At 38.0% G+C, this 19682-nt stretch overlaps 1 protein-coding gene across 3 annotated transcripts in view; it reads left to right on the plus strand.

The window, feature by feature from the left end:
* The window catches only part of TFCP2 (transcription factor CP2), a 50897-nt gene continuing 31215 nt past the window's right edge, over nucleotides 1–19682 (plus strand). For 2 of the 3 annotated variants that reach the window (XM_030835053.2, XM_030835054.2), the window contains exon 1: nucleotides 1–338. In XM_030835053.2, the coding sequence (XP_030690913.1) occupies nucleotides 217–338 (122 nt within the window). In that variant the 5' untranslated portion in view covers nucleotides 1–216. The remainder of the gene's footprint in view (nucleotides 339–19682) is intronic. The other variant, XM_030835052.3, reaches the window with a different exon arrangement.

The raw sequence follows: 19682 nt of genomic DNA on the forward strand, positions 1-19682 counted from the left end.
TTGGAAGTCAGGGCAGCCAAGAGCGAGGAGACAAGGGTGCGGGAGATTAGTTGTGTGGGCAGTGCGGGTGGGGCTTGGGGGCGGCTGGTGAGTACTGCGGGGGAGTTCTTGGTTTGGAGTTTTCTACAGTCTTGCAGTCTTGCCCCCGTTGGGTAGAATCACACTCCTCGCCTTTGTACGAGAAACGGTGTCTCCTGAGGCAAGGAAGGAGCCAGGATGGCCTGGGCTCTGAAGCTGCCTCTGGCCGATGAGGTGATTGAATCCGGGCTGGTGCAGGACTTTGATGCTAGTCTTTCCGGGATCGGCCAGGAACTGGGTGCTGGTGCCTATAGCATGAGGTGAGTGAGATTTTCCCAGACCCTGCACCTTCTGAATAACAAAGGCAGGATAGAGAATAAGGGGGGAAAAGAGAGAGAGGTGTATAGAGTTAGAGAAGCTCTCAGTGGTTAGAGAAAACGAACTTGTTTCTTTTGTTGTTTTGAGTAGTGAGTATTGCGGTAGAAAGGGAAAAAGAGATAACAGGCAGTGTCAAGAATAGCCCTTGATTAGCAACCAGATGAATGTTGAGAGGCTTTTGTGCCAGTGTGGGTGACTTGGAGACTGTTGGTGTGTGTGCGCGTGTGGATAGGTTGCACTGGACTTGTGTGAAGAAGAGGCCACGTTGAACATGTGAGAGGTGTTCAGGGAGTTGGGGCTTAATGATGAATGTTGGTTGACTGCTTATTGGGAGGAAATGTGAAACCTTTAATGAAGACGTCCACACATCTGTATCTTAACCTGCTTTGAGGCTTTACTCAATTCTAGGGTTTCTGACTTTTGAAACATAAGCTGTGAAATGAAAAAGTGTCAAAAAGAGCTCTTAGATGCTTCTAGACCTTCATGTATCAAGCCAAATGTTGATAAGAAATAAAAATCTCCTTTGAAAGCAACATAACCTCCCATGTAATATATTTTCATGTGTTACCTACTTCATTCCCCCAGTATAGTTTGTTTCATTTACAAGGTGTGTAAGAGCCATGTCTGGAAATGTTGAAACATCTGCTTCTTAATGTTTGATGGAATATAATTGGGTTTCCAGATACACTGTAAGGCTTAATCTAAATGAGTCAAAGAGACTTTAGAATTTAGCACTTTAATTAGGTTTATGAATTTATAGTGGGAGGATGCCTTTTATGGGGAAAATGGACAAATTTTGCATTCTGTTAGTAAGCTCCTTTGAGTTATAAAAGTGAACTTCCTTTCTTTAACTCTGCTAAGCCAAAGTGGAATTTCCTCACTGAAGTAAAATTATGAATTAGAACTTAATACTTCATCTTCAGGAATCTTTGCTTACAGTTAAAATAATAAAGGCTATCCTTGAATGCATATTTTAGTGATTTTCAGGGAAATTTGAGTTCTATCATGCAGTGCTCTTAGCCTTGAGAAATTTAACTCTAATTTTGTCTGTCCTTGTTTACATAAGTCTTACCATAAAAACAGAGATTAACTTGGTCTGAAAGTAAATGTCTTGACCCTGAACTTGCACGTCAGTATGTGACATAATAGTTGACAATTTATGCTGTTGTTCGTGTAAAGATTACTGCTGCAAAAAGTTTAGTTTTGTCTAGGTTATCAGAGTTAAGAATGGAGATAATTAAATGTAACAGTACTTGCTATAAAAATAGTCTGACATCAACAAACATTTGGGTATCAACTATGTGCTCTCTCTGCCATGCAACTTTACATTTATGAGTGCCTTCCTATTCATATCCTGAGTGGTCCTCACAAGTATTAGTAGAATGGCTTGCATATTTACACATTTGGAATTTTTTTCCAAGATCAAATCAACAAGAGTTTTCAAACATCACTTTACGTTTTCTCAACAGCGCAATGTGCAAAAATTTTTTTTCTTTGCTCTCTTTCACCTTGCTCTTTTTCATGCACTTTACTGCTGTCATGATTCTCTTGTCTCTTACACACATTTAATTATTTGCATTAATTTGTGTTAATTAGATATTAAGTTAGTTCTCAAACTTTAGTGTTTATGAGAGTCATCTGGAAACTTATAAAAAATAGTTTACAGCGTCCCATCTTTGGTGATTGTCTGGGGCACAGACCAGAAATATAATTTCTTTTTAAAATAAATTATTTTTGGCTGCATTGGCTCTTCGTTGCTGCACGTGGGCTTTTCTCTAGTTGTGGCGAGCGGGGGCTACTCTTCGCTGCGGTGTGCAGGCTTCTCATTGAGGTGGCTTCTCTTGTTGTGGAGCGTGGGCTGTAGGTGCACGGACTTCAGGAGTTGTGGTTCGCGGGCTCAGTAGTTGTGGCTTGAGGGCTCTAGAATGCAGGCTCAGTAGTTGTGGTGCACGGGTTTAGTTGTTCCGCGGCAAGTAGGATCTTCCCGGACCAGGGCTCAAACCCACGTCCCTTGCATTGGCAGGCGGATTCCCAGCCACTGCGCCACAAGGGAACCCCTGATATTTTAAAAACAAGTTCTTAGATGATTTTGATGCACATAGTCCAGGGACCACATTTTGAGAAACACTGATTGGAGGAGTTTTTATACTCAAAGACAATGATTCTTTGCTCTCCCTGTTTCTTTTTTTAGCTAAACCTGTGATTACTTTTCCTAAACCTTTTTTAGGGAAAATTTTCTCTTTTGGACAGCAATTTGTTTTGTAAAATATTTTCCCTAATGTATTTGTTTTACCTTGATTTGCTTCTACTGCATCTTATAATGGTTTTGCTTCACATCTGTTGGTTTATATTTTATAAAAATTCATCTTAGCTGGATTCCTGTTTTTGATTCTTGATCTGCCATTGCATTCAGTGATTGTATTCTTTTCATAAGTGGTCCTTTAATAGTCTCCTTACTTTTATCCTTACGTTTTAATACATGGCACAAACTTTATATTTAAAATAAAGCAAATTCCATGAAAATATGCTGAGTGAAAGAAGCCAGTCGCGAAAGACTACATATGATTCTGTTTCTTAGAAGTGTACAAAATAGGCAAATCTATAGAGACAGAAAGTAGATTAGTGGTTGACTGTAGGAGAGGAGGGAATGGGGAGTGACTGCTAATAGGTACCGGGGTTTTTTTTGTGGGGGGGGGGGCTGATAAAAATTTTTTAAATTTAAAGATTGCATAACTCTGACTACAGTAAAGACAATTAAATTGTACACTATAAATGGGTGAATTGTATGGTATATGAATTGTATCTCAATAAAGCTATTATTGAAAGAGTAAACATTAAAATTTTCTTAAAACTTTTTTCTTTCATTTTTTTAAGGTTGAGGCGGAATTCATATTACAAAAAGTTAACCATTTTAAAGCGAACAATTCAGTGGCATTTAGTATGTTCACAGTGTTGCACAACCACCACCTCTGTCTAGTTCCAAAACATTTTCATCACCCCAGAAGAAAGCCGTATACCTGTTAAACAATTGCTCCCCATTTCTCCCTCCCTCCTCTCCTTGGTGCCCAGTAACATGCGTTCTGTCTCTATGCGTTTACCTATTCTGGATTTCACATAAATGGAATCATATAATGTGTGACTTTTTGTGTCTGGCTTCTTTCACTGAGCCTAATGTTTCCAGGGTTCATCCGTGTTGTAGCATGTATCAATACTTCAGTAATTTGTTCCTCTTTGTGGCTGAATAATATGCCATCGTATGTATATATCACAATTTGTTTAACCATTCATCCACTGATGGACGACTATTACAAATAATGCTAACATAGCACTATGTTTATAAAGAAAATGTTTATAAACATTTGTGTTCAAGTTTCTGTGTAGACATTTTTTAATCTAAGTATAATTGACACATAGCATTGTATTAGTTTCAGGTGTGCAACATAATGATTCCACGTTTGTATATGTTGCGAAATGATCACCACAATAAGTCTAGTTAACATTCATTACCATACATAGTTATAAAATTTTTTTTTCTTACGATGTGAACTTTTAAGGTTTAGTCTCTTAGCAGCTTTAAAATATGCAATACAATATTGTTTTTGTTTGTTTGTTTTGTTTGTTTGTTTTTGCGATATGCGGGCCTCTCACTGCTGTGGCCTCTCCCGCTGCGGAGCACAGGCTCCGGATGCGCAGGCTCAGCGGCCATGGCTCACGGGCCCAGCCGCTCCGTGGCATGTGGGATCCTCCCGGACCGGGGCACGAACCCGTGTCCCCTGCATCGGCAGGCGGACTCTCAACCACTGTGCCACCAGGGAAGCCCAATATTGTTAACTATATTCACCATGCTGTACTAGACGTATGTTTTCATTTCTTTTGGGTATATACCTAGGATTGGAATTTTTGAGCCATATGATAATGCTACACTTAACTTTTTAAATTTTATGTAACTTAAAGAGGTTTTTTTTTGTTTGTTTGTTTGTTTTTAAAGAGCAGTTTTCGGATCATAGCAATATTGAAAGGAAGGTATAGAAATTTCCTATATACCCCCAGCCTCTACACATGCATAGCCTCCCCTATTATCAACATCTTCCACCAGAGTGGTACACACTCTGTACCTACATTGGCACAGCATAATCACCCAAAATCCGTAGTTTATCTTAGGGTTCACTCTTGGTATTGAATGTTCTGTAGCTTTGGACAAATATATGATGACATGTATCCATCAATGCAGTATCATCCAAAGTATTTTCACTGCCCTAAGAATCCTCTGTGCTCTGCTGATTCATTCACCCACCACTACCCCAACCCCTTGCTACCATTGATCTTTTTATTGTCTCCATAGTTTTGCCTGTCTGGAATGTCATATAACTGAAATCATACAGTATGTAGCCCTTTTCATATCTGCTTCTTTCACTTAGTAATATGCATTTGACGTTCCTTCATGTCTTTTTCATGGCTTGATAGCTCATTTCTTCTTTTTTTTTTTAGCACTGAATAATATATCATTGTCTGTATGTATCAGTTTATTTATCCATTCACCACTGAAGGACATCTTTTTTTCTTTTAATAAATTTCTTTCTTTATTTTTGGCTGCATCAGGTCTTTGTTGCTGTGTGTGGGATTCCTCTAGTTGCGGCGAGTGGGGGCTACTCTTCGTTGCAGTGTGCGGGCTTCTCATTGCAGTGGCTTCTCTTGTTGCGGAGCATGGGCTCTAGGAGCATGGGCTTCAGTAGTTGTGGAGCACGGGCTTAGTTGCTCCGTGGCATGTGGCATCTTCCCGGACCAGGGCTTGAAGCCATGTCCCCTGCATTGGCAGGTGGATTCTTAACCACTGTACCACCAGGGAAACCCTGAAGGACATCTTGGTTGCTTCCAAGTTTTGGCATTATAAATAAAGCTGTTATAAACATCTCTGTGCAGATTTTTGTGTGCAGATACTTTTCATCTTCTTTGGGTAAATACCAAGAAATGGCATTGCTGGATCATATGGTATGAGTATGTTTAGTTTTGTAGAAAACTGCCAAACTGTCCTCCAAAGTGGCTGTACCATTTTGCATTCCTACCAGCAATGAGTGAGAGTTCCTATGTTACTCCACATCTTCTCAGGATGTGGTGGTGTCACTGTTCTGGATTTTGGCCATTGTAAAAGGTGTGTAGTGTATGCTTAACTTTTTCAAGAACTGCCAAGCAGTTTTGCACAGCAGCTGAGCCATGTTACATTCTCACCAGCAATGTACAAGGGTTCATACTTCTCTACATCCTTACCAACATTTGTTGTTTTCTGTTTTTTATTAAAGTCATCCTAGTGAGTGTGAAGTAGTATCTGTTATTATTTGTTCTACATTTCCTTGATGACCATGATGTTGACATCTTTTCATCTGCTTGTTGGCCATTTGTATATCTTCTTTGGAGAAGTGTCTCTTCAAGTCCTTTGCCCGGTTTTAAATTGGGTTGTTGTCCTTTTGTTGTTGAGCTGTAAGGGTTTTTTATATATTCTGGTTACTAGATCATTATCAGATATATGGTTTGTAGATACTTTCTCCCATTCTGCAGGTTGTCTTTTCACATTCTTGATAATGTCCTTTGTTTGATTCACAAAAGTTTAATTTTGATGAAGTCCAATTTATCTATTCTTTTTGTTGCTTGTGCTTTTGATGTCAAATTCAAGAATCTGTTGCCAAATTCAAGTCATGGTGATTGACCCTGTGGTTTCTTCTAAGAGTTTATAGTGTAAGCTCTTATGTTTAGGTCATTGATCCATTTTGAGTTAATTTTTGTATCTAAAATGAGGTAGAGTTCCAACATCATTTGTATGTGGATATCCAGTTGTCCCAGCCGTATGTTCGTTTCTCATTGAATGTTCTTTGTAGCCTCATTGAAAATCAATTGGCCATACATGTAAAGATTTATTTGTGGACTCTGTTCTGTTCCATTGGTTGATATGTCTATTTTGCCAGTACCACACTGTTTTGATTACCATAGCTTTGTAATAAGCTCTGAAATTGGGAAATGTGATTCCTCTTATTTTGTTTTTCTTTTCCAACATTGTTTTTTGCTATTTAGGGCCTCTTGTAGTTCCATACAAATTTGAGGGTAAGCTTTTCTGTTTCTGCAAAACATATCATTGGAATTTTGATAGGGATTTCATTGAATCTGTAAATAGCTTTGGGAGTATTGCCATCTTAACAATATCGAGTTTATCAATCCATGAACGTGGGATGTCTTTCCATTTATTTAGGTCATCTTTAATTTCTTTAAGCAGTGTTTTGTAGTTTTTAATGTACAAGTCTTTCACATCCTTGGTTAAATTTATTCCTACATATTTTATTCTTTTGGATGTTACTGGGACTGCTTTTTTCACTTAGCATAGTGTCTTCAAGGTTTTGCTCAGTGTTTGTTTCATAAAATGGTGTTAAATTTTGTCCAGTGCCTTTTCTATTGAGATGATTGTGTGGGGTATTGCATTGAGTGATTTCCTTATCTGAACTACCCTTACATTCCTGGGATAAATCCCACTTGGTCATAGTTTAGAGTCATTTTAATGTGCTGTTGGATTCAGTTTGCCAGTATTTTGTTGAGGATTTTGTTTCTTTATTCATAAGGGATATTGGTCTGTAGTGTTCTTTTCTTGTATCTTTTTCTGGCTTTGGTATTAGGATAATGTGGCTTCATAGAATCTTAGGAAGTGTTCCTCCTCTTACCTCTTTCTCTTTTTTTGGAAGAGCTTGAGTAAGAATGGTGTTAAGCCTTTATTTACTTATTATTTTTTTTAAAGTTTATTTATTTATTTATTTGGCTGTGTTGGGTGTTTTGTTGCTGTGTGTGGGCTTTCTGTAGTTGTGGCGAGCGGGGGCTACTCTTTGTTGTGCGCAGCCTTCTCATTGCGGTGGCTTCTCTTGTTGTGGAGCACGGGCTCTAGGCACGCAGGCCTCAGTAGTTGTGGCATGCAGGCTCACTAGTTGTGGCTCGCAGGGTCTAGAGTGCAGGCTCAGTAGTTGTGGTGCATGAGCTTCATTGCTCTGTAGCATGTGGGATCTTCCTGGACCAGGGCTTGAACCTGTGTCCCTTGCAATGACAGACAGATTCTTAACTACTGTGCCACCAGGGAAGTCCGTTGTTAATTCTTTAAATGTTTGGTAGAATTTACCAATGAAGTCATCTGGTCCTAGACTTTTCTTTGTTGAGAGGTTTTTTATTATTGATTCCATTGCTTGTTAACAGGTCTATTGAGATTTTTAAATTTCTTCTTGAGTCAGTTTTGGTACTTTGTGTGTTTCTAGAAATCTGTTTTATCTAGATTATCTAATTTGTGTGTATATAATTATTGTGTTTTCTTATAATCCTTTAATCTCTACAAGGTTGGTAGTAATATCCCACTTTCATTTCTGATTTTATTTATGTGTGTCTTCTCTCTTTTTTTCATTGGACAGTGTAGCTAAAAGTTTTTCAATTTTGTTTATCTTTTTAAGGAACTGACTTTTGGTTTTGATCCTCTGCTATTTAAAAAACAATATTTATTTACTTATTTGGCTGTGTTAGGTCTTAGTTGTGGCACATGGGATCCTCGTTGAGGCATGCGGCATCTTTTGTTGTGGTGTGTGGGTTCCAGAGCACACAGGCTCAGTAGTTGCAGCGCGTGGGCTCTCTGGTTGTGGTGTGCAGGCTCTAGAGTGTGCAGGCTCAGTAGTTGTGACACATGGGCTTAGTTGCCCTGCAGCATGTGGGATCTTAGTGCCCCAACCAGGGATCAAACCCGTGTTCCCTGCATTGGAAGGTGGATTCTCAACCACTGGACCACCAGGGAAGTCCCCTCTACTATCTTTTAAATTCTCTATTTTTTCCTGCTTATCTTTGTTACTTCCTTCTTTCTGCTAGTTTTGGATTTAGTTTGCTCTTTTTCTAGTCCCTTAAGATGTAAAGTTAGTTTATTTGATTTGAGTCTTTCTTCCTTTTTTATGTGGGCATTTACAGCTATAAAATTCCCCTTAAGTACTGCTTTCACTGTGTCCCATAAGTTTTAGTATGTTGTGATTTCATTTTCATTTGTCTCAAAGTATTTTTAAATTTCCCTAGTGATTTCTTCTTTCATCCATTAGTTGTTTAAGAGTGATCTTAAAAAAAAAAAAAAACTGAGCTAATTTCCATGTATTTGCAAAATTTCCAGCTTTCCTTATTTTACTGATTTCTAGCTTTCTTCCATTATGTTCAGAGAAGATAGTTTGTATGATTTTGATCTTTTTAAACTTACTGAAAAGTGGTTTATGGCCTAACGTGGTCTCTCCTGGAGAATGTTTTATGTGTCCTTGAGAAGATAATATATTCTGCTATTGTTGGGTGGAGTGTTCTGTATATGTCTGTTAGGCCTGATTGGTTTATAGTGTTGTTCAAATCTTTTGTTACCTTATTGATATTCTGTCCAGATGTCCCACTCATTATTTAAAGTAGGGTATTGAAGTCCTCAATGATAGAAATGTCTATTTATCTCTTCAATTCTATCAGTGTTTTAGATTCTTATTTTGGGGGGCTCTGTTGTTTGGGTGTGTACATGTTTATAGTTATTCTGTCTTCTTGATAAATTGGCCTTTTAAATCAATATAAAATGTCTTTTTTGTGTGTCTCTCTTTTTTTTTCTTTGTGTGTCTTGTAACAATTTATGACTTAAGTTCTATTTTGTCTGATACTTGTATAGTCACTCCAGCTCTCTTTTGTTTACTATTTGCATGGAATATTTTCATTTTTTTTTCATTTTCACCCTATTGTGTGTTGTATCTAAAGTGAGTCTTTATAAGCAGCATGTGGTTGGCCTTTTTTTCTTACATCTTTTCTGCCAATCTGTGTCTTTAATTGGTCAGTTAATCCATTTGTACTTAAAGTGATTAGTGATAATGAAGGACTTATTTCTGCCATTGATAGTTTTCTATATGTCATATCTTTTTTTGTTTCTCAATTCCTCCAATATGGCCTTCTTTTGTGTTCGATTTTTTTCTATTGTACCATTTTGTTTCCCTCTTCATTTTCTTTTTTGTATATTTTTAAAGTTACTTTCTTAGTGATTACTCTGGGAATTACAGTTAATATCTTGAGTTTATAGCAATCTAATTTGAAATGATGTCAACTTAGCTTCATGAGCATACATTAAACTACATTTATTGTGGTGATCATTTTGCAGTATATATGAATATCAAATCATTATGTTGTATACCTGAAACTAATATAATGTTGTATATCAGTTATATCTCAATTAGTAAAAAAGAGCATACATTAATTCCATTTCCCCCTTTATGTTGTTATTGTCACAAATTACATCTTTATGCATCATGTACCTGTTACTGTAGATTTATAATTATTATTTTATGCATTTGTCTTTTAAATCATATAAGAAACAAATAGAGGAGTTACATACCGAAAATACGGTATACTATCTTGTGTATTTATCTATATAAACTTTGTAATGATCTTTTTAAAAATATGAAATCATTAAATTTAATTTTATTTTATATTGGGGTACGGTTGACTTACAGTGTTGTGTTTCAGGTGTACAGCAAAGTAGTTCAGTTATACATATACATATATCCATTCTTTTTCAGATTCTTTTCCCATAGAAGTTATTACAGAATATCGAATAGAGTTCTCTGTGCTATACAGTAGGTCCTTGCTGATTATCTGTTTTATATATAGTAGTATATATATGTTAATCTGAAACTCCTAATTTATCCCTCCCCCCACCTTTCCCCTTTGGTCACCATAAGTTTGTTTTTGAAGTCTGGGAGTCTGTTTCTGTTTTGTAAATAAGTTCATTTGTGTCATCTTTCTAGATATCATATGATATTTGTCTTTCTCTGTCTGACTTACTTTGCTTAGTATGGTAATCTCTAGGTCCATTCATGTTGCTGCAGATGGCATTATTTCATTCTTTATTATGGCTGAGTAATATTCCATTGTGTATATGTACCACATCTTCTTTAACTATTCCTCTGTTGCTTCCATGTTCTGGCTATTGTAAATAGTGCTGCAGTGAACATTAGGGTGCATGTGTCTTTTTGAATTATGGTTTCCTCTGGATATATGCCCAGGAGTGGGATTGCTGGATCACATGATAGTTCTATTTTTAGTTTGTTCAGGAACCTCCATAGTATTCTCCATAGTGATTGTACCAATTTACATTCCCACCAACAGTGTAGGAGGGTTCCCTTTTCTCCACACCCTCTCTAGCATTTATTGTTTGTATACTTTTGATGATATAATGATCTTTATTTTTTTGTATGACTTTGAGTTACCACTTAGTATTCTTTCATTTTAGCCTTTCCCTTTCGTTTCCCTTTAGTATTTCTTATAGGGCAGGTGAACTGGTGATGAATTCCCTTAGCTTTTGTTGAGGAATGTCTTGATTTCTCTTTTATTTTAGAATTCTTTTTTTTTTTTAAACATTTCCCACGTATGGCTATTTATTTATTGGGTCTTTATTGCTGCATTGGGTCTTTGTTGCTGTGTGCGGGCTTTCTCTAGTTGCAGCGAGCGGGGGCTACTCTTCTTTGTAGTGCACGGGCTTCTCATTGTGGGCTGACTTCTCTTGTTGCGGAGCACGGGCTCTAGATGCACGGGCTTTAGGCACATGGGCTTCAGGTGCATGGGCTTCAGGCACACGGGCTTCAGTAGTTGTGGCATGTGGGCTCAGTAGTTGTGGCTCGCAGTTTGTAGAGTGCAGGCTCAGCAGCTGTGGTGCACAGGCTTAGTTGGTCTGCAGCATGTGGGATCTTCCCAGACCAGGGCTCAAACCTGTGTCCCCTGCACAGGTGGATTGGCAAGTGGATTCTTAACCACTGCACCACCAGGTAAGTCCTATTTTAGAATTTTCGGTTGATAGTTTTTACCTTCAGCACTTTAAATGTATCATCCCCGGCCTTCTGGCCTCTATGGTTTCTGATGAGATATTGGCTGTTAATCTCATTGAGGGTCCCTCATATATGATGAGTTACTTCCTTTCTGTTGGTTTGAATATTCTCTTTGTTTTTCACCAGTTTGAATATAATGCACTCGGTGTGGAATTCTTTAGATTTATCCTGTTGAAGTTTGTTGAGCTTCTTGGATGTGTAGATTCATGTCTTTCATCTATTTGGACTGTTTTTGATGATTTTTTTCTTTAAATTTTTTTTTTCCTCTTTTCTTCCTGGGACTCCCAGAATATGTGTGTTCATACATATGATGGTGTACCATAGGCCCTTTACACTCTGTTCATTTTTCTTTTTCTTTGTTTCTTTTTTGGTCATGCCACATGGCATACAAGATCCTAGTTCCCCAACCAGGGATTGAACCTGCACCCGCTGCCTTGGGAGCATGGAGTCTTAACCACTGGACTGCCAGGGAAGGCCCTCTTCATTCTTTTTTTAAAAATTTATTTAATTTTATTTAATTTTAATTATTTAAAAAATATTTATATATTTATTTATTTTGGCTGCACTGGGTCTTAGTTGTGGCATGTGGGATCTTTTAGTTGCAACATGCAGACTTCTTAGCTGCAGCATGCAGACTCTTAGTTGCTGTGCGTGGGCTTCTTAGTTGCAGCATGCGGACTTCTTAGTTGTGGCATGGGAACTCTTAGTTGCAGCATGCATGCGGGATCTAGTTCCCCAACCAGGGATCAAACCTGGGTCCCCTGCATTGGGAGCGTGGAGTCTTACCCACTGGGCCACCAGGGAAGTCCCTTCATTTTTCTTTGTGCTCCTCAGCCTGAGTAATTTCTTTCTTTCTTTTTTTTTTTTAAACAGAGTCTCAAAGAGATATTTATACACCCATGTTCATGACAGCACTATTCGCAATAGCCAAATATCAGAAGTTACCCAAGGCTCCATGGACAGATGAATGGATAAACAAAATGTGATATATACACACTACTATATATAAAATAGATAACTAATAAGGACCTATGGTATAGCACAGGGAACTCTGCTCAATACTCTATAATTCAGTCTGAGTAATTTCAATTTTCCTGTCTTCAAGTTCACTAACTCTTTCTTTTGCCTGGTTGAATCTGATATTGAACCCCTCTAATGAATTTTTAATTCCAGCTATTGTACTTTTTTGTACAGAATTTCTGTTTGGTTCCTTTTTATACTTCCTGTCTTTCTGTTGCTATTTTGTACTTATTCATACATTGTTCTCCTGGTTTCCTTTAGTTATTTGTCCATGGTTTCCTTCAGCTCTTTGAACATATTAAAGACAGTTAACTTAAATCTTTGTCTAGTAAGTCTAGTATCTGGGCTTGCTAGAGGATGGTTTCAGTCAATTTCTTTTTACCTGTGAATAGGCTGTATTTTCCTTTGTCTTTGTATGCTTCGTAATTTTTCTTAATTGAAGTATAGTTAAGTCCCTGTGTTACGCAGTAAATCCTTGTTGCTTATCTATTTTATTTATAGTAGTTTGTATCTGTTAATTGCATACTCCTAATTTATCCCTCCTTACTCCCTTTACCTTTTGCAAACTGTGAGTTTGTTTTCTATGTCTGAGTCTGTTTCTGTTTTGCCTATAGATTCATTTGTATTATTTTTTTAGATTCCACGTATAAGTGATATCATATAATATTTGTCTTTCTCTGTCTGATTTACTTCACTTAGTATAATTTTCTCCAGGTCCATTCATGTAGCTGCAAATGGCAATATTTAATTCTTTTTTATGACTGAGTAGTATTCCATTGTGTGTGTGTGTGTGTGTGTGTGTGTGTGTGTGTGTGTGTATCTACATATATCACATCTTCTTAAACCAATCATTTGTTGATGAGTACTTGGGTCCTTTCCATGTCTTGACTATTGTAAATAGTGCTGCATGTATCTTTTCGAATAATAGTTTTTGTCTTTTCTGGATATATGCCCAGGAGCAGGATTGCTGGATCTTATGGTAGCTCTATTTTTAGTTTTTTGAGGAAGCTCCATAATTTTTTCCACAGTGGCTGCACCATTTACATTCCCACCAACAGTGTAGGAGGGTTCCTTTTTCTCCATACCCTCTCCAGCATTTATTGTTTGTAGACTTTTTGATGATAGCCATTTTTACTGGTGTGAGGTGATACCTCATTGTGGTTTTGATTTTCATATCTCTAATAATTGGCAACATTGAGTATTTTTTCATGTGCTTGTATGCTTTGTAATTTTTTGTTGAGAACTGGACATTTTGAGTATTGTAATGTGGTAACTCTGGAAATCAGATTCTACTCCCTTCTTAGAGATTACTGTCATTACTGGATGAAAGCTGCAGTTGTCTCTAAGTTTAGTGACTCTTCCAAACTAGTTTTGCAAAGACTATATTCCTTGCTGTATATGGTCACTAAAGTCGCTTCTGTTATCTCCACCCCATCAGTGACTTGAAAGAGATTTCCTTAAATGCCTGGATCCAATAAGAAAAGACAAGGAAAAAAGAGAGTGTTCTCTTTTTTTGAATCTCTTCATCTCACTTTGTTAGGGAAGCCACTTCAGCCATGGGGGTTGAAACAATGGTGAGCCTCTTTGCCAGCTCCTCAGCAGTCAAAAGCAGTGATCAAGACACATAACCTTGGGAGTTCCCTGGTGGCCTAGTGGTTAGGATTCTGGGCTTTCACTGCTGTAGCCTGGGTTCAGTTCCTGGTTGGGGAACTGAGATCCTTCAAGCTGTGTAGTGTGGCCAAAAAAAAAAAGAAGGAAAGAAAGAAAGACACATAACCTTTATTTTTGGAGGACAAGATCCCTATTGCCCACCCTAGCACCAGCAAGCTGCAACAGGATCTTGGGCTGTTGTTCCCACTGCTGCCTCCCATGGGACTGGGAGCTGGAGGATGATAGGTGCTATGCCAAATGCTGAAATTAAATAAAATTTACCAGCCTCTTTCTTCATCAGGCACTCCCTTGGATGCTGAAAGTGTTGGACTGGATTCCAGAGTTTCAAAGTAATTAAGCATTTCTTGCCAGCTCAATAGTTCTTTTGGTGAAAGGACCAATTCCTAGAGCTTCCTACTCTGCTATCTTCCATGACCTCTGTCCTTAATCTACAATAGCTTTTTAAATGGTCCAACCTTGCTTTTAACTCTGCACGCACCCCCCCCCCACCCAGTCTATTGTCTACACTGAAACCTTTGTGTGTGGATATTTTGTTCATTTAAATAAAAAATAATTTCAGACTTGTGGAAGATTTGCAAAAATAATCTGAAGAATTTCTGCATACCCTTCATCCGGATTCCTTAAATGTTAACTTTTACTAAGTTTGCTTTAGCTTTCTGCCTATCTCTTTTCAGACACCTAGAATTATTCTTTTTCTGAACTATTAAAGAGTAAGTTGCAGATATGATGCCCCTTAACACCTAAATACTTCAATGTGCCTTTTTTTGAAACAAGAAATTCTCTTAATGCAACCACAGTACGATGATCAAAATCAGGAACTCGACACTGACACAATACCATTATCGAGCTATGGAACTTATCCACATTTCGCTAGTCATTCATGTCAGTCATCTGACATGTCTTTCTTGTCCTTTAATCTAGAATAGTTCCTGAGTCTTTCTTTGTATTTTCATGGCATTGACAGTTCGATGAATACAGGGCAGTTATTTTGTAGAATATCTCTCACTTTGGGTTTGTTGTTTTCTCATGATTAAATTCAGTTGATGCACTTTGGGTAGTAATACCTAAGAAGTGATACTGAATTCTTCTCTGTGTATCATATTAGGATGCACATGCTATTGATTGGTTCCATTACTGGCAATGTTAACTTTGGCCATTTAGTGAAAGTGGCATATGCCAGTTTTCTCCCTTGTAAGTTTGTCTTTTGTAATTGATAAGTATCTTGTGGGGAGATACTTCAAGACTATGTAAATATCCTATTACTTTTCAAACTTTTACCTATCAGTTTTAGTGTTTATTGATGATTCTTGCCCTAATCAGTTATCATTATGATGGTTGCTAACAGATGATTTTCTAATTATATCCTTCCTTCTAAATTGGTTAGTTGGCTTTATACTGTATGAAAGAGCTTTTCCAAATACGTGCATCCCTATCTTCATAGCAGCCCTATTTACAATAGCCAAGACTTGGAAACAACCTAAATGTCCATCAACAAAGGAATGGATAAAGAAGATGTCGTATACATATACAATGGAATATTACTCAGCAATAAAAAAAGAATGAAATAATGCCATTTGCAGCAACATGGATGGACCTAGAGATTATCATACTAAGCAAAGTAAGTCAGAAAGAGAAAGACAAATATCACAAATAAGTGATATCACTTATATGTAGAATCTAAAATACAACATAAGTGAACATATCTACGAAACTGAAATAGACTCACAGACATAGAGAACAGACTTGTGGTTGCCAAGGGGGAGAGGGAGGTGGGGGAGGGAAGTATTGGGAGTTTGGGGTTAGCAGATGCAAACTATTATATATAGGATGGGGGAACTGTATTCAATATCCTGTGATAAACCATAATGGAAAAGAGTATGACAAAAAATTTTATATATATATGTGTGTGTGTATATATATATATAACTGAATCACTTTTTTAAAAAAAGAGCTTTTCCTTCTTATTTATTTTTATCAGTGTAGCCTCATAGATTCTTACTTTATTCAATAGATTGCAGTCTTTTACTATCACTGTATATTTTGATCAATTGTTCCAGATTTGGCCAGAGGAACCCCTTCAGGCTGGCTCCACACAGCAGCCTGTAAAAATTAAAGTCTTCTTAATGCCTTTTGTCCTAACATAACTATCAATAGCACCCTCCTTCACTCACCAGTGTCCCTGTTTGAGTGATAAATTATATGATTATCTTACTTAAAATGTAAACCAGATCATGTTACTTTTCTCTTGGAAACGCTCCAGTGATTTTGCATCTCACTTTGAATAAAAGCTTCAGTTCTGGCATTGCTCCACATGTGGTGGTGCCTCTGTGACCATCTTGTCCATGTCTACCCTTCTCCTTGCTGCTGACCCCAGCCACATCTAGCCTTCTTTTGGTTCCTCAAATGCTATGCACACTCCCACCTCAGGGCCTTTGTATTTGCTGTAACTCTTCCTGAGATAGTCTTCTACATTCCTCACTTCCTTTAGGTTTCTGCCTAAATGTCACTTTATCAGAGAGGCCTTCTCTAACTACCTTCACATAAAATAGCAAGCATGTCCTTCCGCTCACACCAGCACTCTGCCTTCTCTGTTCTTTTATCTTTTCTGCAATATTTGATGTGTTATTCATTTGTTTGCCTCTTTCCCCAACTAGAATAAATGTTCCTTGAAGGCAGAGACTTTGTTCTGTTCTCTGCTATATCCCTAGTACCTTAGAAGAGTGTCTAGTAAATAGTTTGTGCTGATTTGTTGAGTGAATGAACTGAACTCACTCTCACTCTGTTTTGTTTCAAAGGCAAGTACAATAGTATAGCATTTTCTGAGGCAGCTGTTTCTCTCCATTCACACTGATTTTTGTTCTTTTTTGGTGTTTCTTTTTTGCTGTGCTACTTTTTCAGTACTGTTTACTTTCCTTTTTTGCCCCTTCAGCTGTCACCTATCCATCTTCCAAAGCTTCATCTTTTTGTCCTGAGTTAATCAGTCGTTACTAACTGTTCCTTTTCTTTCCCTTTCATTCAGAGTCTCTTATGATGGACAGATGAAATTCCTCCCTTTGTCACAAAATTTATCCACTACTTTTAAAAAAAATGGCACTGCTGTAAAAATATAAAGAAGTGAATAAGAATGTTTAACTCCAAATTCAGGATACTGTTGCCTCTGAGAGTTGAAGGGGGCTATAACTGAGGAAGTATACAGAGGGCTTTAACTGTTAATGCTCTATTTCTTAAGCTGAGTGGAGTATACACAGGTATTTGTTATACTTTTTTTTTTTAAACCTTTTTATATGTCTGAAATACTGCATAATAAATTTAAGTAAAAAAGTTTCTACTGCATGATCTATTGCTGGCTAGCTTTCCTCATCTTTAAAATCATCCTATCCCATTTGTTGTTTTGTTACTAAAGGTCTATAAATGTTTCTTTTTATATATATATATAAATTTATTTTATTTATTTATTTTTGGCCGTGTTGGGTCTTCGTTGCTGCGCATGGGCCTTCTCTAGTTGCGGGAGTGGGAGCTACTCTTCGTTGCAGTGTGCGGGTTTCTCATTGCGGTGGCTTCTCTTGTTGTGGAGCAGAGGCTCTAGGAGTGAGGGCTTCAGTAGTTGTGGCACACAGGCGCAGTAGTTGTGGTGCACGGGCTTAGTTGGTCCGCGGCATGTGGGATCTTCCCGGACCAGGGCTTGAACCCGTGTCCCCTGCACTGGCAGGCGGATTCTCAACCACTGTGCCACCAGGGAAGCCCCTATAAATATTTCTTTGCTTTCTTAGTTTTCTTGCCCTCTTATAATTCTTATGGAAGATGACCTACAATCCAATAATGTTGCCATTCCTTACTTATTCTACTTTATTACCTTCTTTTTCTTTTTTCCACCTCCTCCTATCCTGCCCTCATTCTTTATCTGCCTTGTTGGCAGTAGTTTCCAGTTGTAGCTGGTAGTTGACTCTCACTATGCATCATCAGGCTAGAATCTGGGAGAAAAATTCATTTGGGACTTTGGATACACGAATCAGCGTTCTCATTTTTATTTCACCACTAGTTCATGTTTGGTATGCACAGCAATTCCTGGTTGATTCAGTTAGTCACTAAGCAAATTTTTATTCACCCATTTAACAAATATCTGAGTGCCTTCTATGTGCTAGATTTTGTACAGCTTGATTCTGTAGCTTTGAGTCTTTATCATATGCTCCCTTATGCAGGTGCTGTGTCTAGTGCTATGGTGATTAAAAGACAAATCAAGCAGGTTCTTGTTCTCTATTTGCTTACAATTTGGTAGAGAAGATAAGCCTTGAATATAAATATGTATGATGCAGGCTAGAAATTGGTATGCCAGAAACACTTATAAAATGCTATAGGAGTTCAGAACATAGAAATACTACTTCTACCTTCTGAAGGTGGTATCTCAAGAGTAAGATTTGGTCATGCAAAGTTAGAGAATCTATTCCAGGCAGAGGGATTGTAGGAATAATGGAATTGCTGGATTATGAAGTTTGTGCCTCTTCATAAAAAATAATACTAAATTGTTTTTCCTGGTATACTTTAAGTGTTTTGGTTGTTCCGTATCCTAGCCAATACTTTATTTAGTCAGAATTTTAATTTTTGTCAATCTAGTGGGTGTGGATTTTATTGTGGTTTTAATTTCTATTCTCCTGATTTCCTGTGAGTCTGATCACCTTTTCATATGTTATGTTATTTATGTTGTCTCCTGAGAAGTAAATATTCAAGTTTTTATTTGTGGGGAGCAGAGGGGTTGGTCTTTTGTATATTAATTTATAGGAATTTAAAATATATTTTGGATCCTCATCTTTTATCATTTATGTGTATAGCTGGTATCTTCTGGTTTATGGCTTATCATTTCATTTTATGTGTCACTGGTTCCAAAGTTATTAATTTAGTGTATTATAATTTATCAGTCTTCTCTTTTATGGTATATGACATTAATGTCTAAGAAATTCTTGCCTACTCTAAGGCCATAGAATTATTCCTTTTTTTTTTTGTGGTACGCGGGCCTCTCACTGTTGTGGCCTGTCCCGTTGTGGAGCACAAGCTCCGGACGCACAGGCTCAGCGGCCATGGCTCATGGGCCCAGCCGCTTCGCGGCATGTGGGATCTTCCCGGACCGGGGCACGAACCTGCGTCCCCTGCATCGGCAGGCGGACTCTCAACCACTGCGCCACCAGGGAAGCCCCCAGAATTATTCTTTTATATTGTCTTCTAAAAGTTTTACAGTTTTGCTTTTCACACTTAAATCTTTAATCCACTTAGTTTTTTTGTTTTTGTTTTTGTTTTGAGTGCACCATGCAGCTTGTGGGATCTTATTTCCCCAACCAGGGATTGAGTCCGGGTCATGGCAGTGAAAGAGCCAAGTCCTAACCACTGGACCTCTAGGGAACTCCCAGAATTGTTTTTTTTTTTTGGCTGTGTTGGGACTTTGTTGCTGCGCGGGGGCTTTTCTCTAGTTGCGGAAAGCGGGGGCTACTCTTCATTGCGGTGCGCGGGCCTCTTATTGAGTGGCTTCTCTTGTTGCAGAGCACGGGCTCTAGGTGCAGGCTTCAGTAGCTGTGGCTTGTGGGCTCTAGAGCCCGGGCTCAGTAGTTGTGGCGCACGGGCTTAGTTGCTCCGTGGCATGTGGAATCTTCCCAGACCAGGGCTCAAACCCGTGTCCCCTGCATTGGCAGGCGGACTCTTAACCACTGCACCACC

The sequence above is a fragment of the Globicephala melas genome, chromosome 10, assembly GCF_963455315.2.
Source record: "Globicephala melas chromosome 10, mGloMel1.2, whole genome shotgun sequence".
NCBI lineage: Eukaryota > Metazoa > Chordata > Mammalia > Artiodactyla > Delphinidae > Globicephala > Globicephala melas.